This window comes from Geotrypetes seraphini, chromosome 7 (genome assembly GCF_902459505.1).
Source record: "Geotrypetes seraphini chromosome 7, aGeoSer1.1, whole genome shotgun sequence".
Classification (NCBI taxonomy): domain Eukaryota; kingdom Metazoa; phylum Chordata; class Amphibia; order Gymnophiona; family Dermophiidae; genus Geotrypetes; species Geotrypetes seraphini.
This window is the reverse complement of record NC_047090.1, coordinates 191,663,384-191,688,127: the sequence shown is the minus strand read 5'-3', so window position 1 is coordinate 191,688,127 and position 24,744 is coordinate 191,663,384. Positions and strand designations below refer to the sequence as shown.

The window sequence follows — 24,744 nt, the reverse complement described above, 5'->3', positions numbered from 1 at the left end:
CTTGGCTTTGTATAGAAAAAAAGAAGCTATGGGATTGAAAAAGAAAATTATTTACTCTATATATTCACCACTGAGCTCCATACACTTATAATTTAGTTGTTTTAACTTCTTTAACCCATCCAAGAAAAATTATTTTTGTTATGCTGCAAATTACTTGTCTGCAGCTAATGTGGCATCCTGAATGCTTGAAAACGTTCTTCCTTTGAGGTGTTTCTTGGTGTTAGGAAAGAGGTAGTAATCCAAAGGAGCCAAATCAGCTGAGTAGGCCAGGTGTTTCAAATGCATTACTCTGCATTTTTTTGCATTGTTTTAGTTGCTAGGCATTAGACCATTCCTCTAACTTTTGCAGATCCTTTTTCATATTTTTCATCCCTCTTCGGTGTCTACTCTGTTACAAATCTTGGTATCATCTGCAAAAAGGCATATCTCCAGGATCTCTGCTATCTTTTAGTGGATATAATAACATAGTAGATGACGGCAGATAAAGATCCAAATGGTCCATCCAGCCTGCCCAACCTTATCCTCTCTTTAAATTACTGATTTAATTTTTGCCTTCTTGGCTTTTTTGGGTCAGAACCCAAAGCTTTGCCCAGTACAGTGCTTAGGTTCCATCTACTGAATTCTCCACCAAAGTTCATTCCAGCTCATCTAAACCAGGGGTACCCAAAAGGTCGATCTCGATTGACCAGTAGATCGCAAAGGCAACACGAGTCGATTGCGGAGCCCATCCCGAGCTCCTTGATAGACTCGCATTCTCCCTGCTTCCCAACAGGACAGAAGTGCCTACCAGCCTTCCCCCCCCCCCCCCCACACACACATAAATTCTGACGTTGGAGAGGAAGTTCTGGGCCAATTGCTGCCTGGCTGGCGCTAAAAAACGCTATCGCGGTTTAGTAAAAAGAGAGGGGGTATATTTGTCTATTTTTGTATAGTTGCTACTGAGGTGACATTGCATAAAGTCATCTGCCTTGACCTCTTTGAAAAAACCTCGGAAAATAAATGATAATTAACATTTTCTTTTTTTTTAAAATTCTTTATTCATTTTCAAATTTACAATGTGTAACAATATATCCCAGATATTAGACCATTCCTCTAACTTTTGCAGATCCTTTTTCATGTCGGTGTCTACTCTGTTATAAATCTTGGTATCATCTGCAAAAAGGTAAACTTTTCCTTCTAACCCTTCAGCAATGTCACTCAAAAACATATTGATCAGGATCGGCCCCAACACCAAACCCTGAGGGACTCTACTACTCACCTTTCCTTCCTCCGAGCAAATTCCACTAACTACCACCCTCTGGTGTCTGTCAACCAGTTTCTAATCCAGTTCACCTCTTTGGGTCCTAACTTCAGCCCAACAAGTTTGTTTAAGAGAATCCTATGAGGAACCGTGTCAAAGGCTTTGCTGAAATCTAAGTACAGTGGAACCTTGGTTTACGAGCATAATTCATTCCAGAAGCATGCTCGTAAACCAAAATACTCGTATATCAAAGCAAGTTTCCCCATAGGAACTAAGGGAAACTCGCTTGATACGTTCCCACCCCCCCCCCTCCGAGGCCAGCGGCGCTGCTCCACCCTCGCGCAAACCGGCACCCCCCAACAACTTCAAAAACTTACCCCCCCGTCTGGCACCAGCACGCAGCCCACAGAGCGTGCTGATGCCACTTGAAGAAGTTCCTGCCTCTGCTGGTCACCCAATCGAAAAATTCAATCAGGTTTGTTTGGCACAATTTACCTTTAGCAAAGCCATGTTGCCTCGGATTCTGGAACCCATTAGATTCTAGGAAGTTCACTATCCTTTCTTTCAGCAACACTTCCATTATTTTTCCTACAACCAAAGTGAGGCTTACCGGCCTGTAGTTTCCCGCTTCATCTCTGCGACTACTTTTGTGAATAGGGACCTCATCTGCTCTTTTCCAATCCCCAGGGAACCACTCCCGTCTCCAGAGATTTGTTGAACAAGTCTTTAATAGGACCTGCCAGAACCTCTCAGCTCCCTCAGTATCCTGGGATGGATCCCATCCGGTCCTATTGCTTTGTTCTCCTTCAATTTTTCAAGTTGTTCATAAACACTTTCCTCTGTAAACGGTGCAGAATCTAGTTCATTTTCATGTGCAGCTTTGCCAGACAATCTTGGACCTTCTCTAGGATTTTCTTCCATGAACACAGAAGTATTTGTTTAGCACATTTGCTTTTTCCTCATCACTCTCCACATAACGGTTCAGAGCATATTTTAGTTTCGCAATTCCATTTTTCATCTTCTTCCTTCGTGTGAATTTTTTGTGATTAACCAATACACAAAACTGTGTGTTAAAAGTGAAAAAATAAATAATACAACACAAAAAGTTGTTAAGGCTGTCTCTGCCCCTCATCCAGGGGGGAAAAAATAGCATCCACAATCAGCAAAGCAATCAAAGTAGTATAAGCATCTACTGGAGGTACTTAGCTTTTCCGTAGAAAGTTAACCAGTAAGAAACAAAGTTCATCCAATGGGACTCCGTTTTGAGGGTAAAACCCCCCTTCTTCAGGAACCGGCTATGCTGTTTTTTAGTCTCTCAACATCAGCCACAGATAATAAAGCACATGGAATTGCACATCAGGGCTGTAAGACGTCACCTTCATTTTCACACAGGCTTGCAAGCTGTCATCTGTGAGGCGTGATCGATGTTTGTTTTTAATATAGTTCATGTTGGAGAAGACCTGCTCACATACATATGTGGAGCCGAAGATCGACAGCACTCCAAATGCATACCTTTTCATGTTTATATAAGTGTTGGGGATGGCATTCCATGTTTCGAATACAAGTTTGTCCAGTTTGGGAAGGTTTTCAATATCAGTCCATTTATGATTCTGAGCCATAATGGCCTTCTGACGGGCAACATCCTCAAGAGTAGCGGTCAAGCATTTGAACTTGGACACCCATAGATCTTTGTCGGCTATATCGGCCAATTCCATCTCAAGATCAGGTTGACTTACACCTGTAAATGCAGTCATATTCAATAGGGATGGATCTATCTCCAGGGGAGTGACAGGGAAGGATAATGTGATTTTTTCCTCTCTGAACTCACAGAATCGTTTCCCAAATGAACTTTGCATTGCGGTGATTGCAGACTTGAAATATTCCAAATTGATTGTATCATGACTTTGTTTGAACTCTCTCAAAGAGGGAAAGTGAGACAGTGTGCCTCTCTGTAAATCTTTGATAAACACTGTCAACTTGTGCTCGAATGCCAAAACCTCCTCCAGCATATGCAGGGCTGTGCCTCCTTTCCCTTGAAGGGTTGTATTTAGCGTGTTTAGATGTGCTGTCATGTCTACCATAAAATGTAATTTTTCCAGCTACTCTGGCTGTTCCAGCTCAGCAAAGGTGAGCTCTTTGCTGTCCAGGAAGGTTTTTACTTCTTCCAAACATGTGACAAAGCGTTTTAGCACCTCGCCTCTGGACAGCCACCGGACCTTGTTGTGGAGCAGGAGGTCAGAATATTTGCTTTCAACCTCATCCAATAACAAACGGAACTGGCAGTGGTTTAAACCCTTTGCCATTATCTTATCACCAAAGCTGCTGCTCAGGTTATGACTTCTGGCTCTGTGCAGACAGAAAATGTTACCCAGGCAGAGAGAGTAGTTCTGTCTTCAGCTTGAATCCCTCATGAAGGAAGTAAAAACTGAGAGAGGAGGTGGCAAGATTGAGAAGCATCTGTGAGAATGAGATATACATCGATGAAATGGTTCATGAGGTGTCAAAGATTTCCAGTAGTGGGGAAGAAGAGGCTGTGCTGAGGGAAGACAGCTGGACTCAGATTACGGAACACTGCAAGATTGGTACTGTGACTACCCCCGTCCTGGAAGTGGAGGAGATGAGAGGAAGGACCAGAGCTTGAAATCCCCAAAAGTACTGGATCCGTAACCACTAGGAGGCGTAAGGTAGTGGTAGTTGGCGATTCCCTTCTGAAGGGTACAGAAGTGTCCATTTGTAGACCAGACATGATGTCACGAGAGGTATGCTGTCTGCCTGGAGCCAAAATCCAAGATGTTACGGAGAGCTTGCCGAGACTCATCAATCCTGATGACTACTATCTGATGCTGCTCATCCACATTGGCACTATTGATACTGCCAGGTACCCCTGCGAACGTATCAAAAGTGACTTTGGGGCTCTGGGAGAGAAGGTGAAGTAGTCAGGTGTGCAGTTGGTATTCTCGTCCATCCTCCCTGTCGAGGGTAAAGACCAGGGCAGAGAAGCCTGAAAATCCCGCAAGAGATCCTTTGATGGAAGTCCAAACAGCCGGCTCCTCCGACTACAACGAGACTCCTGGACTGCAGTACACTCAATGTGCACACCTGACGCTGGCCCGGACCTTCTCTCCGATGTCAGAATTGATGTTGAGGCAAGACTTGTGGGCCTGATTGCACACTGACGGCCATTCTCTTCCTTTCCTGCGGTGGCGAGTAGTGCTGCCCGATACAGGAAAAAAAATTTTAATTCGATTCGATTCAGCCTATTGAATTGGTTTTTTGATTCGATTCGATTTTCCTGCCCTGGTGGGTTTATTTTATAGCTTCTTCACCCCCTTTGGCTTTTCCTAACCACATTGGCGCTGTGGTGTAAACAAAATAAAGAAACAAAAAGGACTTTTCCTCTCTGTTAAATCCTAGTTCATGTTTGCTGTCTAACATCAGCTCTGGCAGGATACATTTCAAATCACAAACAGAAAATAAAATTATTTTTTCTACCTTTTGTTGTCTGATCATTATTCAAATCTTGTCAGTCTCAGGCTCTGGTTGTCTTCTGATAACATGCTTGCCAGGGTCTCCTTCTTTCTTCTTGCTAACCATCCATCTGCCATTTCTGTCCTCCCCTTCTGTTTTCCTTCCCTCCCCCAGAGGTCTGGCATCTTTCCTTTTTTTCGTCTCCATCCACAGATCCACCTTTTCTCAACTACCTTTTCATCCAGCATCTCTCCCTCCTTCCCCACCACCCCAGGGTCCACCATCTCTCCCTTTCTTTTCCCAACTACCCTCCTATCCAGTATCTCTATCCCCCCCTCCACACCATCCCATGTGTCCAACTTCTCTCCCTTTCTGCTCCTTCCCTCCCTAAATCCCATTGTCCATCATCTCTCTCCCTCTCCTCTATTTTTAGACCCATTATTTCTTCTCCCCCAAAGTCCGGCATATGCATGTCTCTTTGAACCCCCCCTTCCCTCCCTCCCTCCCTCCGTATACTTCTACATCAGGGCCCCCCTCCCCTGAAGGTCTGTCCCCCCTGAAGGCCTGTGCCACCATCCCTGAAGGCGTGTCCCCCCCTTGAAGGCCTGCATCCCACCCCTGAAGTCCTGCCTGCCTGTCCCCCCTGAAGGCCTGTCCCACCCCTTGAAGGCCAGTCTCACCCCTGAAGGCCTCTCCCCCCTTGAAGGCCTGCCTGCCTGCCCCCCCTGAAGGCCTGCCCAACCACCACCCCACCCCGAAGGACTGCTCCCCCCCCCCGAAGGCCTCCGTGTTCCCCCTGGCCTCCCACTGGTGTCCGGTTTCCCCCTGGCCTCCCCTACCTTTGAAGACCAGCCTGCAAACAAGATCGCGATTATAGCGTATTTCCAAACTGCTTCGGAGCTGTTTCCTCCGCAGCGGTCCCACCCCACCTCTGACGTCATGCATATTCATTGTGGATATCCTGAAAACCTGAACTGCCTGTGGCCCTGGAGGAGTGGAATTGCCTATCCCTTAGCTCAGGGCTGCCCAATTCCGGTCCTCCAGATCTACAGGCAGGTCAAATTTTCCAGATATCCACCATGAATATGTATGAGCTGGATTTGCATGCACTGCCTTCTTGAGATGCAAATCCAGCTCATACATATTCATGGTGGATATCCTGAAAACATGGCCTATCTGTGGCTCTGAAGGAGTGGAATTGCATATCCCTTAGCTCAGGGCTACCCTATTCCGGTCCTCCATATCTACAGGCAAGTCATATTTTCTGGATATCCACAATGAATATGTATGAGCTGGATTTGCATCTCAAGGACGCAGTGCATGCTAATTTAGCTCATACATATTCAGTGTGGATATCCTGAAAACATGGTCTACCTGTGGCTCTGGAAGAGCGGAATTACCTATCCGTTAGCTCAGGGCTGCCCAATTCCAGTCCTCCAGATAGGTCATATTTTCGGGATATCCACAATGAATATGTATGAGCTGGATTTGCATGCACTGCCTCCTTGAGATTCAAATCTAGCTCATACATATTCATTGTGGATATCTTGAAAACATGGCCTGCCTGTGGCTCTGGAGGAGTGGAATTGCCTATCCCTTAGCTCAGGGCTGCGCAATTCCGGTCCTCCAGATCTACAGGCAGGTCATATTTTCGGGATATCCACAATGAATATGTATGAGCTGGATTTGCATGCACTGCCTCCTTGAGATGCAAATCTAGCTCATACATATTCATTGTGGATATCCTGAAAACATGGCCTGCCTGTAGCTCTGAAGGAGTGGAACAGCCTATCTCTTAGCTCAGGGCTGCCCAATTCTGGTCCTCCAGATCTACAGGCAGGTCATATTTTCGTGATATCCACAATGAATATGTATGAGCTGGATTTGCATGCACTGCCTCCTTGAGATGCAAATCTAGCTCATACATATTCATTGTGGATATCCTGAAAATATGGCCTGCCTGTAGCTATGAAGGAGTGAAACAGCCTATCTCTTAGCTCAGGGCTGCCCAATTCTGGTCCACCAGAGCCACAGGCAGGTAAAATTTTCAGGATATCCACAATGAATATGTATGAGCTGGATTTGCATCTCAAGGACGCAGTGCGTGCTAATTTAGCTCATACATATTCACTGTGGATATCCTGAAAACATGGTCTACCTGTGGCTCTGGAGGAGCAGAATTACCTATCCCTTAGCTCAGGGCTGCCCAATTCCAGTCCTCCAGATCTACAGGCAGGTCATATTTTCGGGATATCCACAATGAATATGTATGAGCTGGATTTGCATGCACTGCCTCCTTGAGATGCAAATCTAGCTCATACATATTCATTGTGGATATCTTGAAAACATGGCCTATCTGTGGCTCTGAAGGAGTGGAATTGCCTATCCCTTAGCTCAGGGCTGCCCAATTCCAGTCCTCCAGATCTACAGGCAGGCCATGTTTTCAGGATATCCACAATGAATATGCATGAGATAATTTGCATCCCAAGGAGGCAGTGCATGGAAATTCAGCTGATACATATTCATTGTGGATATTCTGAAAACATGGCCTGCCTGTGGCTCTGGAGGGGCGGAATTGTCTATCCCTCTTAACTAATGGACTGCAGGAACCAGTTCACCTGTAGAAAAAAAGGCTCGCTCTGTCCTCGTGGCCGAGTCACGAGCGAAGACAAATGAAGCGGGAATCTCGTGGCTCGTGAGTCGACCGTTGGGCTCTTCAGCTGCTGTTACGCTGCCTGGGGGCGGGGCCGGCCGCAGCACGTGCCGCCGTCCCTCCTTCGAGACTCCGCCCGCAGGCCTCGAGCGAGAGGTGGCGCTGAGGGGCGGAAGTTGACGGCCAGCGGGGCGGAAGTGATGTCAGGCGTGGCCCATGGCGCGCGGCTCGGCGAACAGTGGTAAACAGGCTTCGGCGGGGCGCTTCCGTCCGTTTGTCCTTGGGGGGCGAGGAGGAGGCCTCGGACCCCGCCCCCTCCGAGGCTCGCGCCGACGGCGGGAGCACAGGAGCAGTTGAGCGGCCCCGCCGCCTTTCTCCGCTTCCTGTGGGCTTCCCTTCAAGCTCTAGCCCAGGAGGCACTGGGATCATTTCTCCCTATATGGGGGGCTCTTTGCTACGCTTCCTTTGGAGAGGAGGAGGGGAGAGTGGGGGTGGGGTGGGGAGGGGGGAGAGAGAGAGAATGGGGAAAGGTTTGGGCCGCAGCTGCACTGGGATCCCTTCTCCCTGCAACATGGGGGGGGGGCTTTTTGCTATGCTTCCTTTGGAGAGGGGGAGGGGATAGAGAGAAAATGGGGGAGAAGGATTGGGTCACAGCTGCACTGGGATCCCTTCTCCCTACAACATGGGGGGGGCCTCTTTGCTACGCTTCCTTTGGAGAGGGGAGAGTGGGGGAGGGGAGAGAGAGAAAATGGGGAGAAGGATTGGGGCACAGCTGCAGTGGGATCTCTTCTCCCTACAGCATGGGGCGGGGGGCTCTTTGCTACGCTTCCTTTGGAGAGGGGGAGGGTGGGTGAGGGGAGAGAGAGAAAATTGGGGAGGATTGGGGCACAGTTGTACTGGGATCTCTTCTCCCTACAACACAAGGGAACTGTGCTACACTTCCTTTGGAGGAGGGGAGGGGACAGAGGGAGAGAAAGAATGGGGAAAGGCTTGGGCTGCAGCTGCACTGGGATCCCTTCTCCCTATATGGGGGGGGCTCTTTCCTACGTTTCCTTTGGAGATGGGGAGAGGAGAGTGGGGGTGGGGAGGGGATAGAAGGAGAGAGAGAATGGGGAAAGGCTTGGGCCGCAGCTGCACTGGGATCCCTTGTTCCTACAACATGGGTGGGGCTCTTTGCTATGCTTCCTTTTGGAGAGGGGGAGAGGGAGAGAGAGAGAATTGGAGAGAAGGATTGGGGCACAGCTACACTGGGATCCTTTCTCCCTACAACATGGGGGGCTCTTTTCTACGCTTTCTTTGAAGAGGGGGAGGGGAGAGTGGGGGTGGGGAGGGGTTAGAGGGAGAGAGAGAGAGAATGGGAAAAGGATTGGGCCGCAACTGCACTGGGACCCATTCTTCCTACAACACAGAGGGACTCTGCTACTCTTCCTTCGGAGAGGGGAAGGGGAGGAGAAAGTAGGGGGAGGGAGAGAGAGAGAATGGGGAAAGGATTGGGTCACAGCTGCACTGGGATTCCTTCTCCGTACAACACAGGGATTCTGCTACGCTCCCTTTGGAGAGGGGGAGGGAGATTGGGGGAGGAGGGAGAGAGAGAATGGGGGAGAAGGCTTGAGCCACAGCTGCACTGGGATTCCTTCTCCCTGTAGCACCGGGGGACTCTGTGCTATGTTCCCTTTGGAGGGGAGAGGTTGGTATGGGTAGAGAGAGAATGGGGGCGGAGTGGGATAGAGAGATTGGCGAGGGGGGTCACCTCACTTTTTGAAGTTGGGTCATGCCTGTTCACCTTCTCATTCCCAGGCTTCAGTCATGGTTGGGGTGGGGGCAAGAATTGGGGGGGAGGAGGGAGAGGGAGGCTGGGGGAGGAAGGAGAGAGAGTGGGGTGGGGAGGTTGGGAGTGGAGGGGGGAGATGGGAGAAGGGGTCACCTCACTGTTTGAAGTTGGGTCACGCCTGTTCACCTTCTCATTCCCAGGCTTCAGTCATGGATGAGCTCGTGCAGGATCTGGCCTCTGCTCTAGAACAGACCTCGGAGCAGAACAAGGTGGAGGAGCTGGGAGAAGAAATGGCTCTCAGCCCACGACAGCAACGGCGTCAGTTGCGCAAACGGCGAGATCGCAAGCGACGCTCTGATTTCCTACATCCACAAGAGCGCCTCTGCTGTTACAGCGAAGCATCTGAGTCCAGCCTGGATGAGACCTCGAAGGAATGCCGAGAGATTGCCGCCCCTGTCCACTGCAGTGATTCTGATGACATGCTGACTGCCAGGCGACACCCATCCCTGAGCGTCACCCTCCGGAGCAGGCTGCACACTTGGCACGAGTCAGACCCTTTTCCTGACAATGGCTCTTGTCGGCCTTCTCGACGCCGACGCAAGATGAAGCGTGGAACTGCCGCTCTGCAGCAGAGACCTAAGGGGACGGAGTGGGGCTGTGACAGGGGCTGCAGATTTAAAGCTGCCAAGAAGCAGCGACTTTCCCGCTGGAAGGAGAACACTCCTTGGGGGTCATCAGACCACAGTTTGTGCCAGCCCCTCGAAAGCAGGGCCTTGCTTGTCAAAGAGGCCAGGAAAGAGAGGATGGACTGTGAAACTGAGGAGCCAAAGCAAGGCTCTGATGAGAATATGTCTGAATGGTGAGTTCTACAGATGTGCATCTGCCTTTCCAAATCTTTGCACTCAAAACACCTTAGGAATTTCCCCCTGGTATTTTCAGCTCTCTAGGTGTGTTTAGAAGTGCGGGCTTGGCTTTACCTGTCTCCCCATCATAGGAGGCAGAACCAGGAGCTCCTGCAAAGTCATGACTTACTATGTCTCCTATCAACAGTGTGGCACTTCATAAGTGTGATTTTCAGTAAGATCTAGGCACTTAGACAACTAGATCCCACAGCAGAAGATTCCCTTCTGCTCATCTGCTAAATTTTGGAAGTAGAGTGAAACTTTAGCCACCTAATGCTGCTTTTTCATGACAGCTGGCTAACTGACTTCAAATGGTAGGGTGAAATCTGAACCCGATATTTCAGTTTGTCTGGGTGACTGGGAATTACCTGGAGAAATCTTTGGTTTCCAAAATTTCGCCCTTCTTGCCCACTGTTGATACTTTGTTTGACCCAAAACTTGCTGTCACCAAAGAGATGAGGTGGGAGGTATAGATGCCATACATGAAAATTGTTTCCCCCTTGAGATTTTAATAATTAAACTCAGTCACGATTACCTCAGTATCACTCTTTCCATTTCCGTCCTGCAGAAAACAAATATCAATTTCTTTTATACGTATTTACCTAGTAAGTGTGATTTCCAAATGGCAGTTACCCAGAATATTATTTAAAAATTGCCCCCACTTCCTGCAGGTACGAGAGTACCTGCAGATAGTTCTTTGTGTTTATGTGGCTGTCGGAACCTCTATTGTTTTCCCCTTGAATGGAGCTGGTCTTTGCAGCCCTCTCCTCAGTTGACTGCTTGGTTCATGTAATAGTTAAGCCAGTCTTGTGCATGGTTTATCTTTAGCCAGAGAACTAATATGCAGCATGGTCCAGCTCATTAAGCCATACCTGATCCTCTCTTCTCTCTCCCCTCTATAGCGATTAACTTGTTCTATTGATCACTCTCTCCTCAAAAATGGATTTCCTGTCCTATTAACCCTCTTTCTTCCTCCTCTCTTAAGTCAATCAATTTGTACCTTTGCTTAATCTTTGTAAACCGCATAGAACTTCACGGTATTGCGGTATGTAAGCTGTTATTATTATTATTATACAGATGGTTGTTACTATATTTATTTAAAAGGTTTGTTACTTACACTATTTGCAGTTCTGGGTGAGGCACAAATTACATACGTAGTTAAACACCCTCCAGGGTTTCAAGACAAAGTTGGACAAGTTCATGCTAAACTGGTGAGACTGGACTCATTTGGAGCACTGGTCTTGACCTAGGGGCCACCGCGTGAGCGGACTGCTGGACAGAATGGACCACTGGTCTGACCCAGCAGCGGCAATTCTTATGTTCTTAACAATGGTCTGAAATTTGGCAGCTAAGAAATGCAAAGTCATGCATTTGGGCTGCAAAAACCCGCTTTGGTGCACAACAGAAGAGCGGGACTTGGGTGGGATCGTATGTGGTTATCTTAAGGTGGCCAAACAGGCGAAAGCTGCTAGGGTGCATAGGGAGAGGAAAAAGGAGGTATTGATGCCTCTGTATATGACCTTTGCTGAGATCTCATTTAGAATATTGTATACAATTCTGGAGGCCGTACCTTCCAAAAGATATAAAAAGGATGGAGTCGGAAAGGGTGGTAGATGCATGGAACAGTCTCCGGAAGAGGTAAAGGAGACGACAAAGTGTGCGAGTTAAAGAAAGCATGGGACAGGCACATGGGATCTCTTAGGGAGAGGAGGGGACAGTGGATGCTGCGGACGGGCCATTTCGCCTTTATCTGCCATCAGGTTTCTCTGTTTCTATTAACCTTCAGTGGGCACTTACCCCCCATTTTATAAAACCGTGAAAGCGGTTTTTAGTGCAGGCCAGTGTGTGCTAAATGCTCTGCAGCTCCCAACACTTATAGAGTTCCTATGAGCATCGGGAGCAGTGCAGAGCATTCAGCTTGCCAGCCTGCATTGAAAACCACTTTTGCAGTTTTGTAAAAAGGAGGGGGGGGGGTGGTTAACGAATCTCTGTCTGCGCTAAACCTTGTAATCCGTACTTAGAAAGAAAACTCCCAATACCTCAAATACAGTGGTGCCTCACACAACGAACTTAATCCGTTCCAGGAGCAAGTTTGTTATGTGAAACGTTCGTTGTGTGAAACGCGTTTTCCCATAAGAATACATGTAAAACAAAATAATTCGTTCTGCAGCCCTACATTTCCCTCCCTCCACCTCACCTTATATGCAGAGTTTGCCAGCTTTCTTTTTCACCCAGCCGCACGCTTTCAAAAAGCTGTGCACGCGCAGCTGCTGAAGTTGATCAATGTTCTCCTCTCCTGCAACTTCCGGTTTCCGGTTGCGTCAGAGGAGAAGATTGAACAACAGAGCATGCGCGCATGTGCTGCTCTTTGAAAGTGTGTGGCTGGCCGAAAAAGAAAGCCGGAAAACTCGGCATCTAAGGTAAGGTGGAGGGAGATGATGGAACACTGCATTCAGACAGGAGGGTGCTGCTGTTCCCGGCTCACATTAGGAAGCGGCGAGAGTAGTTCCGCCCCCCCCCGGGCCCCTCGGGCGACTTCGTTGTGTGAAACGAAGTTCGTTATAGGGAGCAAGACAAAAAGTTCGTTATGCGCAGCGTTCGCTGTACGAGGCGTCCGTTATGCGAGGCACCACTGTACTGGAAAAAATGTTTTGTGTTGTCCTCAAAATTGGCAATGGCAGCAGCACCATACAGTACCACACACAGCTATCATACATTATTTTAAATATCGTACAAGCTCAGTATAGATATGGTAACAGCAGATAAAGAGCTGTGTAGTCCATCCAATCTGCACAACAGTCATAAGAACAGTCACGGTGGCCAATCCAGGTCACTAGTACCTGGCCAAAACCCAGACCATGGACTGGTAACCCTGTGTCTGCACTTCCAGGTTTGAACTGCAAAATTCTTGTACAAATGCGTCAGGCACATTCTTCTGCCTAGCACAGTACACTTTCCTCTCCGTATTCGTGAATTCCGTATCTACAGATTTGCTTACTCGTGATTTTAAACCAAAAAATGCATTTTCATTTTTCAGGCTAGTTTAAGCCCCGTAAGCCTCCCTTTAAGCCTTACCTGGTGGTCTAGCAGGTTTTCGGGGCAGGAGCGATCTTCCCATGCTCCTGCCCCGTGCGGATCGCTCACAGGAAATGGCTTGAGAGACTATGGGAGCTCAAGGCAGCCATTTCCTTTGAGCGATCTGCACAGGGCAAGAGCGTGGGAAGATCGCTCCTGCCTGAAAACCCGTTAGACCACCAGGTAAGGCTTAAGGGGGGGCTTTCAGGGCTTAAAATAGCTGGGGGAAGCAGAGGTTAGGGGCAGAACTGGCCTGAATATTATTCGTGGATTTTTAATATTCGTGGACCGGCTCTGCCCCTAACCTCCGCGAATACGGAGGGGGAAGTGTATGTTTATTCTTTGAATGTTGTTAACATTGAGAATTGAAAAACTATTTCTAGGCACTGGTTCCATAGGATTTTCCCTGTAGCACTAGCGTTTCTCTCATTGAGTAGCAATATTCCATGCTACCAATCTAGGACAAGCAGTGGCTTCCCACATGTCTTTCTCAATAATAGACTTTGGACTTTTCCTCCAGGAGCTCGTCCAAACCTTCCTTAAAACCAGCTACGCTATCTGCTCTTACCACATCCTCTGGCAACGCGTTCCAGAGTGTAACTATTCTCTGAGTGAAAATAAATTTCCTCCTATTGGATTTAAAAGTATTTCCCTGTAACTTTGAGTGTCCCCTAGCCTTTGTAATTTTTGACGGAGCAAAAATGATCCACTTGTGCCCGTTGTACTCCACTCAGGATTTTGTAGACTTCAATCATATCTCCCCTCAGCTGTCTCTTTTCCAAGCTGAAGAGCCCTAAGTGTTTTAGTCTTTCCTCACATGAGAGGCGTTCCATCCCCTTTACGATCTTGGTAGCTCTTCTTTGAACCTTTTCTAGCGCCATTATATCTTTCTTGAGATAAGGAGACCAGAATTGAATGCAATACTCCAGATGAGATCGCACCATGGTGTGATACAGGGACATTCTAACATTCTTAGTCTTGTTAACCATCCCTTTTTTAATAATTCCTAGCTTTTTTGGCCACCACCACACATTCGGCAGAAGGTTTCATTGTATTGTCTACGATGATATCCAGATCCTTTTCTTGGGTGCTAACCCCCAAGGTAGACCCTAGCATCCGGTAGCTGTGATTCAGGTTATTTTTCCCAATGTGCATCACTTTGCATTTGTCGACATTAAATTTCATATGCCATTTGGACGTCCAGTCTTCCAATTTCCTAAGATCTGCCTGCAATTTTTCACAATCCGCATGCGTTTTAACAACTTGGAACAGTTTAGTGTCATCTGCAAATTTAATCACCTCACTCGTCGTTCCAATTTCCAGATCATTTATAAATAAGTTAAATAGCACTGGTCCTAGTATTATATATATATATTTTATTAATTTTCAAGAGAATAAACAGAACACTCAAGGTTACATAGTGTACAACAGTATTCATGAATACCAATAGTCTCCCAAACTTCACTATATACCTGAGCTCCCACCCCCTTCTCCTCCACCCCACTCCCACTCCCACTCCCAAAACAACAAGAGACCCAGAAGCAAGAAACATATTCCATTCCAGTGCAATCTACCTAAGGAAAATCAAACATTCAACAAATGACTCCTAGCTCTGGATGTCAAAGTATGCCAAAAGGGTTCCCAATAAATACTAAAGGCTCTTCCCAATACTGTGTCCAAAGATGAAAATTGTAATCTTTCCATAGAAGCCTGTTGCAACCTCAAGATGTGCCAGTGAGAGCTTAGGAGAATCCGATGAGATCCAACAATGAAGAATCGTTTTTTCCTTCGCCCGGAATAGATAGGAGGGAGACCGGTAGAGACGTAGCAAAAATTTATAATTCATTTCATTCAGTATCGCACTAGGAGTCAAACGGGCCGTTCTAGGAATCCCTCTCTTAATCATATGAGCAGTCACTGCGCATGGAAGGTCCGAGGATCACTTTATTGAATAAGTTTCATAGGGAAGCTCACCCAGGCATTCCTGTAGATGATGATGATGGAATGTCAAAGGGATCTGCACCTGGGCAGACAAACTTAACAGCTCAGAAAGTGATTCCATCCGCCGATCAGTAATGAAGTCCCGTGGTAAAGAATGAATATAATGCGAGAGCTCCCTTCAGTGTCCTGTCCTCAATAATGAACATACTAATACTGTTAGAGAATTGCTAAGAAAAAAGTAAACAAAACAGTCAACCACCAATATCAATGAAATCAACAATTTGTGAGAAAAGTTCAAGTGGGTAGTGAAGAAGAAAAAGGCTCCAATCGATTGATAAATTCTCCCGCTAAATCCACAGAGTCAAACATGCCACTTTCCTTTGTCCTGAATTTTTAGAATGGCCGAATAGAGAAACATAAACCGATGTTTCTTCTCCACTAATTTAGCGCAGAGAGGATGAAAAACTTTCCGCTTTTCTGTCAGCACAGCTGAATAATCCTGTCCAATCCGCACTGAAGTAGTCTAATAGACCAGCAATTCTCGTTTGGCTCTGTAGGCTCGAAGAATTTCAACTTTGTGGCAATAGTTATGAAGTTTGCCAATAAGCATTCTAGGGCGGTGTTCTGCTCTAGCACGAGATCCCACCCGATGCATGCGCTCAAACTGGGTTGGTCCCAAGGACGACGGCATCAGAAGTTCGCTGGCCAACCACGACTCCACCACCGAAAGAAGCACAGTTGGCAATTCTTTCAGGTAGGCCAATAAAACGCAAATTTCCACGGCGCGAGCAGTTCTCCAGATCCTTGAGTTTGTCTTGACAGGTACACAACTGCGTTGTAAGTGTTGCCACCTCGGACTGCACCGCGGAAACTCAAATCTCCAACTCGGTGACATGAGTAGAATTATCCTCCAGCAGTGATTCCAGTTTAGTAAGCTGGGTCAAAATTTGCTCCATACGCGGGCCCAAAGCCTGTAAAATAACTTGCTGGAGCTCCATTAACATAGCCAGGGTAAACACCAGGCTGTCTGTTCGAGGTACCTCCGCCATTTTGTCCTCACCGGTTTTCCCCTTCTCCCGATCTTTTTTAGCTGTTTTAGAGGCCATAGCTGTGGTAGGTTTTGCCAAAAATTTGTCCATGCAAGGACAAGCATTAACGCTGAAAAAGGTGATCAAAAAAACTCACGGATATTCTCTTAAGAAAGCAAAATGAGGAGCCGGCACAACGTGCTGCTAACCAGCTCACAGCATCACGTGATCGCTCCACTCCATTCATTTTTGAGGCAATCCAGTAATTGTTCATTTTACCTGCTAAGTTCCACTCTACAATGTTTTTCCCCTCTCCCTCTATGAATGTAGTACAAATGTGCATTCTTGCTCCTATTCCATATTACTGGACCCAGGACATAGGCCATAGAAGTACGGCCAGCATCGGCCACATTGCCCCACTGCTGGAGTCGCCTATCTGGATCCATCTTGCTGCATACTGGACCCAGACTGTGGTTTGTCCAGCATCGACTTCACTGCTCATCAGAAATGAAGTTAGAGCTCTTGTGTCAATACTATCATCTTTTTATTCAGCCATCCTTTGTGTCTATTCCAACCATTTTTGAACTCCATCTACCACCTTTCCAGGGAGGGCATTCCAGGCATCCACCACCCTCTCCGTGAAAAAAGTATTTCCTGACATTCCTCCTACCAGCACGCAATCTCATCTTATGTCCTCTTGTGTTACCATTTCTCTGTCTCTGGAAGAGATTTGTTTGTCGATTAATTCCCTTTAAGTATTTAAATGCCTGTATCTTATCTCCTCTATTCCTTCTCTCCTCTAGGGCAGTGTGTCTCAAACTTTTTTAGCTCTGGCACACTAAATGGAGCAAATGTTTTTCGTGGCACATTATAATTGAAATTATAGACTTTCAAAACCAACAAAAAATTAAATCTGAGAGTTATTTATTTAAAGTTCTTTAAACTATGTATGGGTAATTGTAACAACGATAGAATAGAATTGCTAATCAATGCTTTTAAGTGCAAATTAACTCAAAATGTGGCTCAAGTCGACAAGCAAATACACATTTCGTCATCCACCATCTGCAGGCGTTTTCTTTTTTTCAATGTAATTTCTGTCAGAGCTGAAAATCCAAGTTTGCAAAGATAAGAAAATCCAAAGGGTAACAAGTTGCTCAAGTTAGGATAACTGCAACATAAAAATAAAAGTACTTGCTGTTAGTTTTCAAGGACCAGTCACGTCAAAGAATGATGCTTGTCTGGGCGGTTGTATCCTTGCACACATAGGGCTCCTTTTACGAAGGGGCTTAACACGCAGAATAGCATGTGCTAAATTGCCACACGCTAACCGCTACTGCTTCCTTTTGAGCAGGTGGTAGATTTTTGGCTAGGGCACAATAAAACCGCTAGCGCACCTTTGTAAAAGGAGCCCATAGACGCTCATAGCATTGACAGACTCTTGCGTATGCGACGTACACATCATCTATTCTAATGTATACTTATGAAGGGAATTTTAAAAAATAAAGTAATCTTGTGGCACACCCGGAATCTCTTTGGGGCTCACCACCGTGCCATGGCACACAGGTTGAGAGACACTACTCTAGGGTTGTCTCTGCGCAATCCAGATATTTTAGGTTTAAACATTTTTATTGATGATAATAAAAAGAAAGTAGACAATGTAAATGCGGCCATCCATCCAATGGTAACCGCTACAGAAACAGACTTTGAACAGACCAATTAATAAAGTATCATCATTGGTTTTTCAAACAAAGGGCTCATTTTACTAAGGCGTCCTAGTCAATTTAGGGCACACTAAATGGTAATGCATCCATTATATTCTATGGACGTAATACTTAGGGCTCCTTTTATTAAGGTGCGCTTACGTTTTTAACGCATGCAGGATATTACCACGCGCTACGCGGCTAGAACTGACACCAGCTCAATGCTGGCGTTAGCGTCTAGTGCGCGGGGCAATGTTGCTTGCGCTATTCTGTGTTAATGCCTTCATAAAAGGAGCCTTTTAAGTCCTAGATTTCAAACGTACGGACTTTAATGCAATGGGAGAGTGTCTGAAGAAAGAGCTGTTAGGATGGGAGGACATAAGAGAAGTGGAAAGACAGTGGTCTAAGCTGAAAGGAGCGATAAAGCACAGTTACTTACCGTAACAGTTGTTATCCAGGGACAGCAGGCAGATATTCCCACACATGGGTGACGTCACCGACGGAGCCCCGCAGCGGACAGCCTCGAAAGCAAACTTGCTTGAAGATCTCGATCTTTCGAGCACTGCACCGCGCATGCGCGCGTGCCTTCCCGCCCGAACTAGGGGGCACATCTCCTGAGAGGATCCTCAGTTCAGATACCTAGCCAAGAAGCCAACCAGGGGAGGTGGGAGGGTTGTGGGAATATCTGCCTGCTGTCCCTGGATAACAACTGTTACGGTAAGTAACTGTGCTTTATCCTAGGACAAGCAGGCAGCATATTCCCACACATGGGTGACCTCCAAGCTAATCAAAAGGGACGGAGGGAAGTTGGCAATTTACGAAAAGAGATTTTGCAAAACAGATTGGCCAAAGCGGCCATCCCTCCTGGATAAGGTATCCAGACAATAATGAGAGGTGAAAGTATGAACCGAGGACCAAGTGGCAGCCTTGCAGATTTCCTCAATAGGAGTTGATCGGAGGAAAGCTACAGATGCCGCCATAGCTCGAACTTTATGGCCCGTCACTCGACCTTGCAAAGGAAGACCAGCCTGAGCGTAGCAGAAAGAAATGCAAGCAGCCATCCAGTTGGAGATTGTGCGTTTCAATATAGGACGTCCCAACCTGTTCGGATCAAAAGAGATGAAAAGCTGAGGAGATGTTCTGTGAAGTTGAGTGCGTTGGAGGTAGAAAGCCAAAGCACGTTTACAGTCCAAAGTATGAAGAGCCGCTTCTCCTGGGTGAGAATGAGGTTTTGGAAAAAATACAGGCAGAACAATAGACTGATTGATGTGAAATTCTGAAACCACTTTAGGCAAGAATTTAGGATGAGTACGTAGGACCACCTTGTCATGGTGAAAAACTGTGAAAGATGGATCTGCAACCAAAGCTTGTAACTCACTGACTCGTCGAGCAGATGTGAGGGCGATCAGGAAAACAGCTTTCCAAGTGAGATACTTGAGGTGAGCTTTGTCAAGCGGTTCAAAAGGAGGTTTCATAAGTTGAGCTAAAACCACATTGAGATCCCAAATCACTGGAGGTGGTTTAAGCGGTGGGTGGAGGTTAAGAAGTCCTTTCATAAAGCGAGAAATCATCGGATGCGCAGAAAGGGGTTTTCCATCCAAAGGCTGATGAAAAGCAGCTATAGCACTAAGATGTACTCGAATAGATGTAGTCTGAAGTCCAGATTGTGACAAATGAAATAAATAGTCCAGAACGGATGTCAAAGAAGCAGATCTGGGTGGTAAATGATGTGTAGAACACCAAGCAGAGAATCTAGTCCACTTCTGACCATAACATTGTCTCGTAGATGGTTTCCTGGAGGCAACCAATATATCTTGAACAGACGGAGAGAATTGAGAGAAGTCTGTTATGCAGAAAGGTACCAAGCTGTCAAATGTAGAGACTGCAGATTGGGATGAAGCAAAGATCCGTGACTCTGCGTGAGTAGAGAGGGAAATACTGGTAGAAGAAGAGGCTCCCTGGTGCTGAGTTGAAGTAGAAGGGAGAAACAAGGTTGCCTGGGCCACCGAGGAGCTATCAGAATCATGGTGGCATGGTCTGACTTCAGCTTGACTAGAGTTTTGAGAATCAGAGGAAACGGAGGAAAAGCATAAAGGAACTGGTTCCTCCAGTCCAGTAGAAACGCATCCGCTTCGAGACGTTGAGGAGCATAGATGCGGGAGCAAAATTGAGGCAGTTTGCAGTTGAGAGGTGACGCAAACAGATCTATCTCGGAGTTCCCCAATGAGCAAAAATTTGGCGAAGAGTAGGAGAATTGAGTGTCCATTCGTGAGGCTGTAGAAGACGACTCAATTTGTCCGCCAAATAATTTTGTTGACCCTGAATATAAACAGCTCTGAGGAAGATGTTGTGAAGAATTGCCCAACGCCATAATTTCAGAGCTTCTTGACAGAGGGAGTGAGATCCCGTCCCTCCCTGTTTGTTGACATAATACATGGCTACCTGGTTGTCTGTACGTACAAGAATCACCATGTCGTGAAGGAGATGTTGAAAAGCTTTGAGAGCATAGAATATCGCTCTGAGTTCCAACAGATTGATATGACACCGACGGTCTGCTTGAGTCCATAGACCCTGAGTACGAAGACCGTCCACATGAGCTCCCCATGCATACGTTGACGAGTCGGTTGTGAGGACTTTCTGATGAGGAAGAGGGTGGAACAGCAAGCCTCTTGAAAGATTCAAAGAGAGCATCCACCAACGGAGAGACTTCCGAAAAGAAGGAGTTATGGAAATCAGTCAAGTTGGTAGATCCACTGATTGCTGCCATTGGGATGCCAGTGTCCATTGAGGAATGCGAAGGTGAAGTCTGGCAAAAGGAATCACATGAACTGTAGAAGCCATGTGACCTAGCAGAACCATCATCGTTCGTGCTGGAACAGTTGAAAGGTGGAAGAGTTGTTGAGAAAGCTGAAGCAGAGCGGCCTGACGTGGTTGTAGAAGGTATGCTCTCAGATTGATAGTGTCCAGAGTTGCTCCTATGAACTGGAGAGACTGAGATTTGGGAAAATTGATGTGAAATCCCAAACTTTGTAGAAAAAGAATAGTCTGTTGGGTCGCTGCAATAACCCCTGAAAAAGAGGGAGCCTTGATGAGCCAGTCGTCTAGGTATGGAAATACTTGTAGACCCTGGTTGCGAAGAGCTGCAGCCACGACCACGAGACATTTTGTGAAAACCCTGGGAGAAGAAGCCAATCCGAAGGGGAGAACTCTGTACTCTCTCCCTGAAGGAACTGAAGCATAAATTTTTGAAGGATGTGCTTTTTTTAAAGATGATTCTACTACCAGGGATTGATGAGAAAGTTGAGACTTTTCATAACCTTTGCATGGAACAGTTCTATAACGGGACTCCAATTTAGATGGAATGGCAGTGATTGAATAAGGAGTCTCCATATTACGAGTAAATGTCTGTAGATGAAGGTTTCCTACTTGGAATCTGAGGTACTTGCGAAATGCTGGATGAATAGGGATATGAGTATAGGCCTCTTTGAGATCGAGGGAACACATCCAATCTCCTTGATCCATTAACGAATATAAAGTTGGCAGAGTGAGCATTCGAAATTTCTCTTTGACTAGATATTTGTTGAGAGCTCTGAGATCCAGGATTGGTCGCAAATCCCCCGTCTTTTTGGGAACTAGAAAATAACGGGAGTAGAATCCCAAGTTCCTTTGGAGAAGAGGAACTTCCTCCACTGCTCGTAGGAAAAGAAGAGCTCGAGCTTCTTGAAGAAGAAGGGGGAGATGCGACTGATTGGAAGGACACTCTCTTGGATGGCGATCTGGAGGTACCTGAAGGAGTCGAAGAGAGTATCCCTCTCTTATGATGGTAAGCACCCAGAGATCTGATGTAATGAGCTCCCATTGGTGATAAAATGTGGACAGGCGACCCCCTATGGGGAGGAGAGAATTTGGGAACAGAGAAATGTGAATGCTCAGGTCGAGATTGTCAAAAAGACTGAGCAGGCTTGGTGGCAGCAGGAGTCTGAGACTTTTGTTGTCGCTGTTGTTGAGGAGGACGACGAGGAGGAGGTCTGGAAAAAGCAGGAGTCGTTTTCTGAGGATAACGACGTGGAGTCTGCTTGAAACCTCTATTTGGTGCAGGTTTCGATTTTGGACGAATGAGGGAAGCAAAAGAGCGTTCATGTTCTGAAAGACGCTTGGTAGCCGCCTCAATAGAGTCATCAAATAACTCATTTCCTTGACAAGGAAGATTAGCCAATCTATCTTGAAGGTTAGGATCCATGTCCACAATACGCAACCATGCTAAACGACGCATGGCTACAGCAAAGGCAGATACTCGAGATGAGAGTTCGAATGCATCATATGAAGCTTGTAGCATGAATAGTCGTAACTGAGAAAGAGTCTTAAGGATGAGTTTAAATTCTGAGAGACGAGTAGTAGAGATATCCGGGTAAAAAGATGGTAAAATCTTCAGAAAATGATTGAAGTAGGATGTAAATATATAGCTATAATTAAGAACTCTATTTGCCATCATAGAGTTCTGATATAAACGACGTCCAAACTTATCCATGGTACGACCTTCTCTCCCTGGAGGAACTGAAGCATAAATTTTTGAAGGATGTGCTTTTTTTAAAGATGATTCTACTACCAGGGATTGATGAGAAAGTTGAGACTTTTCATAACCTTTGCATGGAACAGTTCTATAACGGGACTCCAATTTAGATGGAATGGCAGTGATTGAATAAGGAGTCTCCATATTACGAGTAAATGTCTGTTTCAGAACAGGTGTCATAGGCAATCTGAGGGACTCTTTTGGTGGATGAGGCAGCTCCATATCTGCTAAGTATTCAGGAGTATACTTAGAGTCTGAATGAAGGTCCAATTTGAGAGCTTGACCCATATCAAAAATAAACTTTGCAAAAGAAATGGATTTAGGATCAGATGTTTCTTCAGGCGAGACACTGCGAGATTTAGGAACAGCTGAGTAGGATGGAGAAGCCTCTCTAGAGTATGGAGAAAGTGGTTCTGAGTCCAGACGTAAAGTCATAGAAGAAGCCGCACTGTGAGGCGGAGTAAGAGAATGTTTCCTCTTTAGGCTTCTGGAAGGAGAAGTACCAGGTGTACGTGGCACAGAATGGGTCGAGGTGTGAGGTGAACTGTCTCGACGTGAGTGCTTCGACGGTGATGTCTTCGGTCGAGAAGGGCTTCGAGTCGATGCTCGATGGTGTCGAGATCCATATTTCTGCTTCGAAGAATGAGGCAGAGAAGTTTCAGTATCCAAGGTCGAAGACTCCTTCCGAAGCTTGGAAGCAATAGGTCTCGAATGCTTCGACCGGTGCTTCGGAGGAGGTGAGTCTGGAGAAGAATCTGATGAAGAAACGTTCTTCGGTGTCCTTGATCGGCCTCGGGACACTGGAAGCTTCGGTTGAGTGACAGGCTGATCAGTCCGAGGCAAGGTCGAGGACGGGACCAATTGAGCCACTAAGGAGGAAATCTGAGTGGTGAGTATAGATTTCAGCATGTCCTCCAGCATCGGCACCGAGACAGAAGAATCTGACCTCGTAGGTGCAGCAGTACGCTCCGAAGAGGGCGACCTCGAAGGTGAGTATTCCCTTATCTTGGAGGTACGCTTAGACGAAGGACGTGTCGAGGACTCTGGTGGCTTCTTGGGTATGGTACCTGAAAGAGAACCCGGAGACTTACCCCCCGTAGAAGACTTCGTGGATGGTATTGTCTTCGAGGGAACCGAAGCAGGTAAGGTCGAGGCCTTCAAGACCGAAGTTCCAGCCGGAGTCTGGGTCGAGGCCTTCGAGACCACGGGTGTCGATGTCGTCGGAGTCGAAGCCTTCGAGACCGGGGCAGCCGCCGAGGTCGAGGTCGAATCCGAAGGTTGCTCCATGCCAAAAAGTTGAAAAAACTGAGCACACCAGCGCCGAAAAGCCCGTGAAGTAAGGGTGAAGCAACGATGACAGTCTTCTGGGGAATGAGTGGAACCCAGACACTGTAAACAACGGCAGTGGGGATCGGTGACCGAAATCACACGATTACACTGGCGACAACGTTTAAACCCGGTAAGAGGCCGGGACATGGAAAAAATAAAGTCCGTGTCGAACGAAAGAGCGAATGGGCCTAGGCCCAAAGCTCACCGGCCGGACAAAAATAAAAGAAAATTTTTTTTTTTTTTTTTTTTTAATAAAAGAAAAACCGAAAAAGAAGAGCACAGCGACCGAACTTAACTAAAGAAAAGAAAAGAAACAGCCGCGGTGAAGAGAAGGCAATGCTGCAGAGATAGAAAATGTGTCTTCTTGTCTCCGCGGAATTAAACGAACTGAAGATCCTCTCAGGAGATGCGCCCCCTAGTTCGGGCGGGAAGGCACGCGCGCATGCGCGGTGCAGTGCTCGAAAGATCGAGATCTTCAAGCAAGTTTGCTTTCGAGGCTGTCCGCTGCGGGGCTCCGTCGGTGATGTCACCCATGTGTGGGAATATGCTGCCTGCTTGTCCTGGGATAAAAATGGCTATGGACTTTTATGTGAAGAAAAAGGAAGCCGATATGGTTCTCCAAACTAGTGGCAGAGAAAATAAAGGTGAAAGAGTTGGCATTCGTGAAATATAAAAACCCCCAAGAAGAGGAGTGCAGAAAGGACTACAGGGTGAAACTGAAAAGCCAAGAGAGATACATCTGGAGAAAGCACAGGCGGAAGAACAAATGGCTAAAAATGTAAAAAAGGGAGACAAAATTTTTTTCAGATATTAGTGAAAGGAGGAAGATGAAAAATGGAATTGCTAAACTAAAAGATGCTGGGAACCGATATGTGGAGAGTGATGAGGAAAAAACAAACATGCTAAACCAGGGGTGTCCAACCTGCCCCCCGAGGGCCACATACGGCCCCATGAAGTATTTTGTGCGGCCCCAGTAGAGGGCAATGCAATGTTTTCCTCTGCTTCCCCCGGGTGTTTACTGTCTTGCCGGCTCCCTCCTCTGTCTTGCTGCAGCGTTTGTGCGGCCC

General features: G+C 46.7%; 1 protein-coding gene across 5 annotated transcripts in view; it reads left to right on the top strand.

Moving 5' to 3' along the window:
• Positions 1–7,420: 7,420 nt before the first annotated feature.
• GPATCH2L (G-patch domain containing 2 like) overlaps positions 7,421–24,744 on the top strand; it is a 94,035-nt gene continuing 76,711 nt past the window's right edge. Inside the window, exons 1-2 of one of the 5 annotated variants that reach the window (XM_033952348.1) lie at positions 7,421–7,602; positions 9,333–9,991. In XM_033952348.1, the coding sequence (XP_033808239.1) occupies positions 9,342–9,991 (650 nt within the window). In that variant the 5' untranslated portion in view covers positions 7,421–7,602; positions 9,333–9,341. Of the gene's footprint in view, positions 7,603–7,622; positions 7,747–9,332; positions 9,992–24,744 lie in introns of those variants that run through there. The other 4 variants (XR_004540140.1, XM_033952345.1, XM_033952346.1 and 1 more) reach the window with 4 other exon arrangements.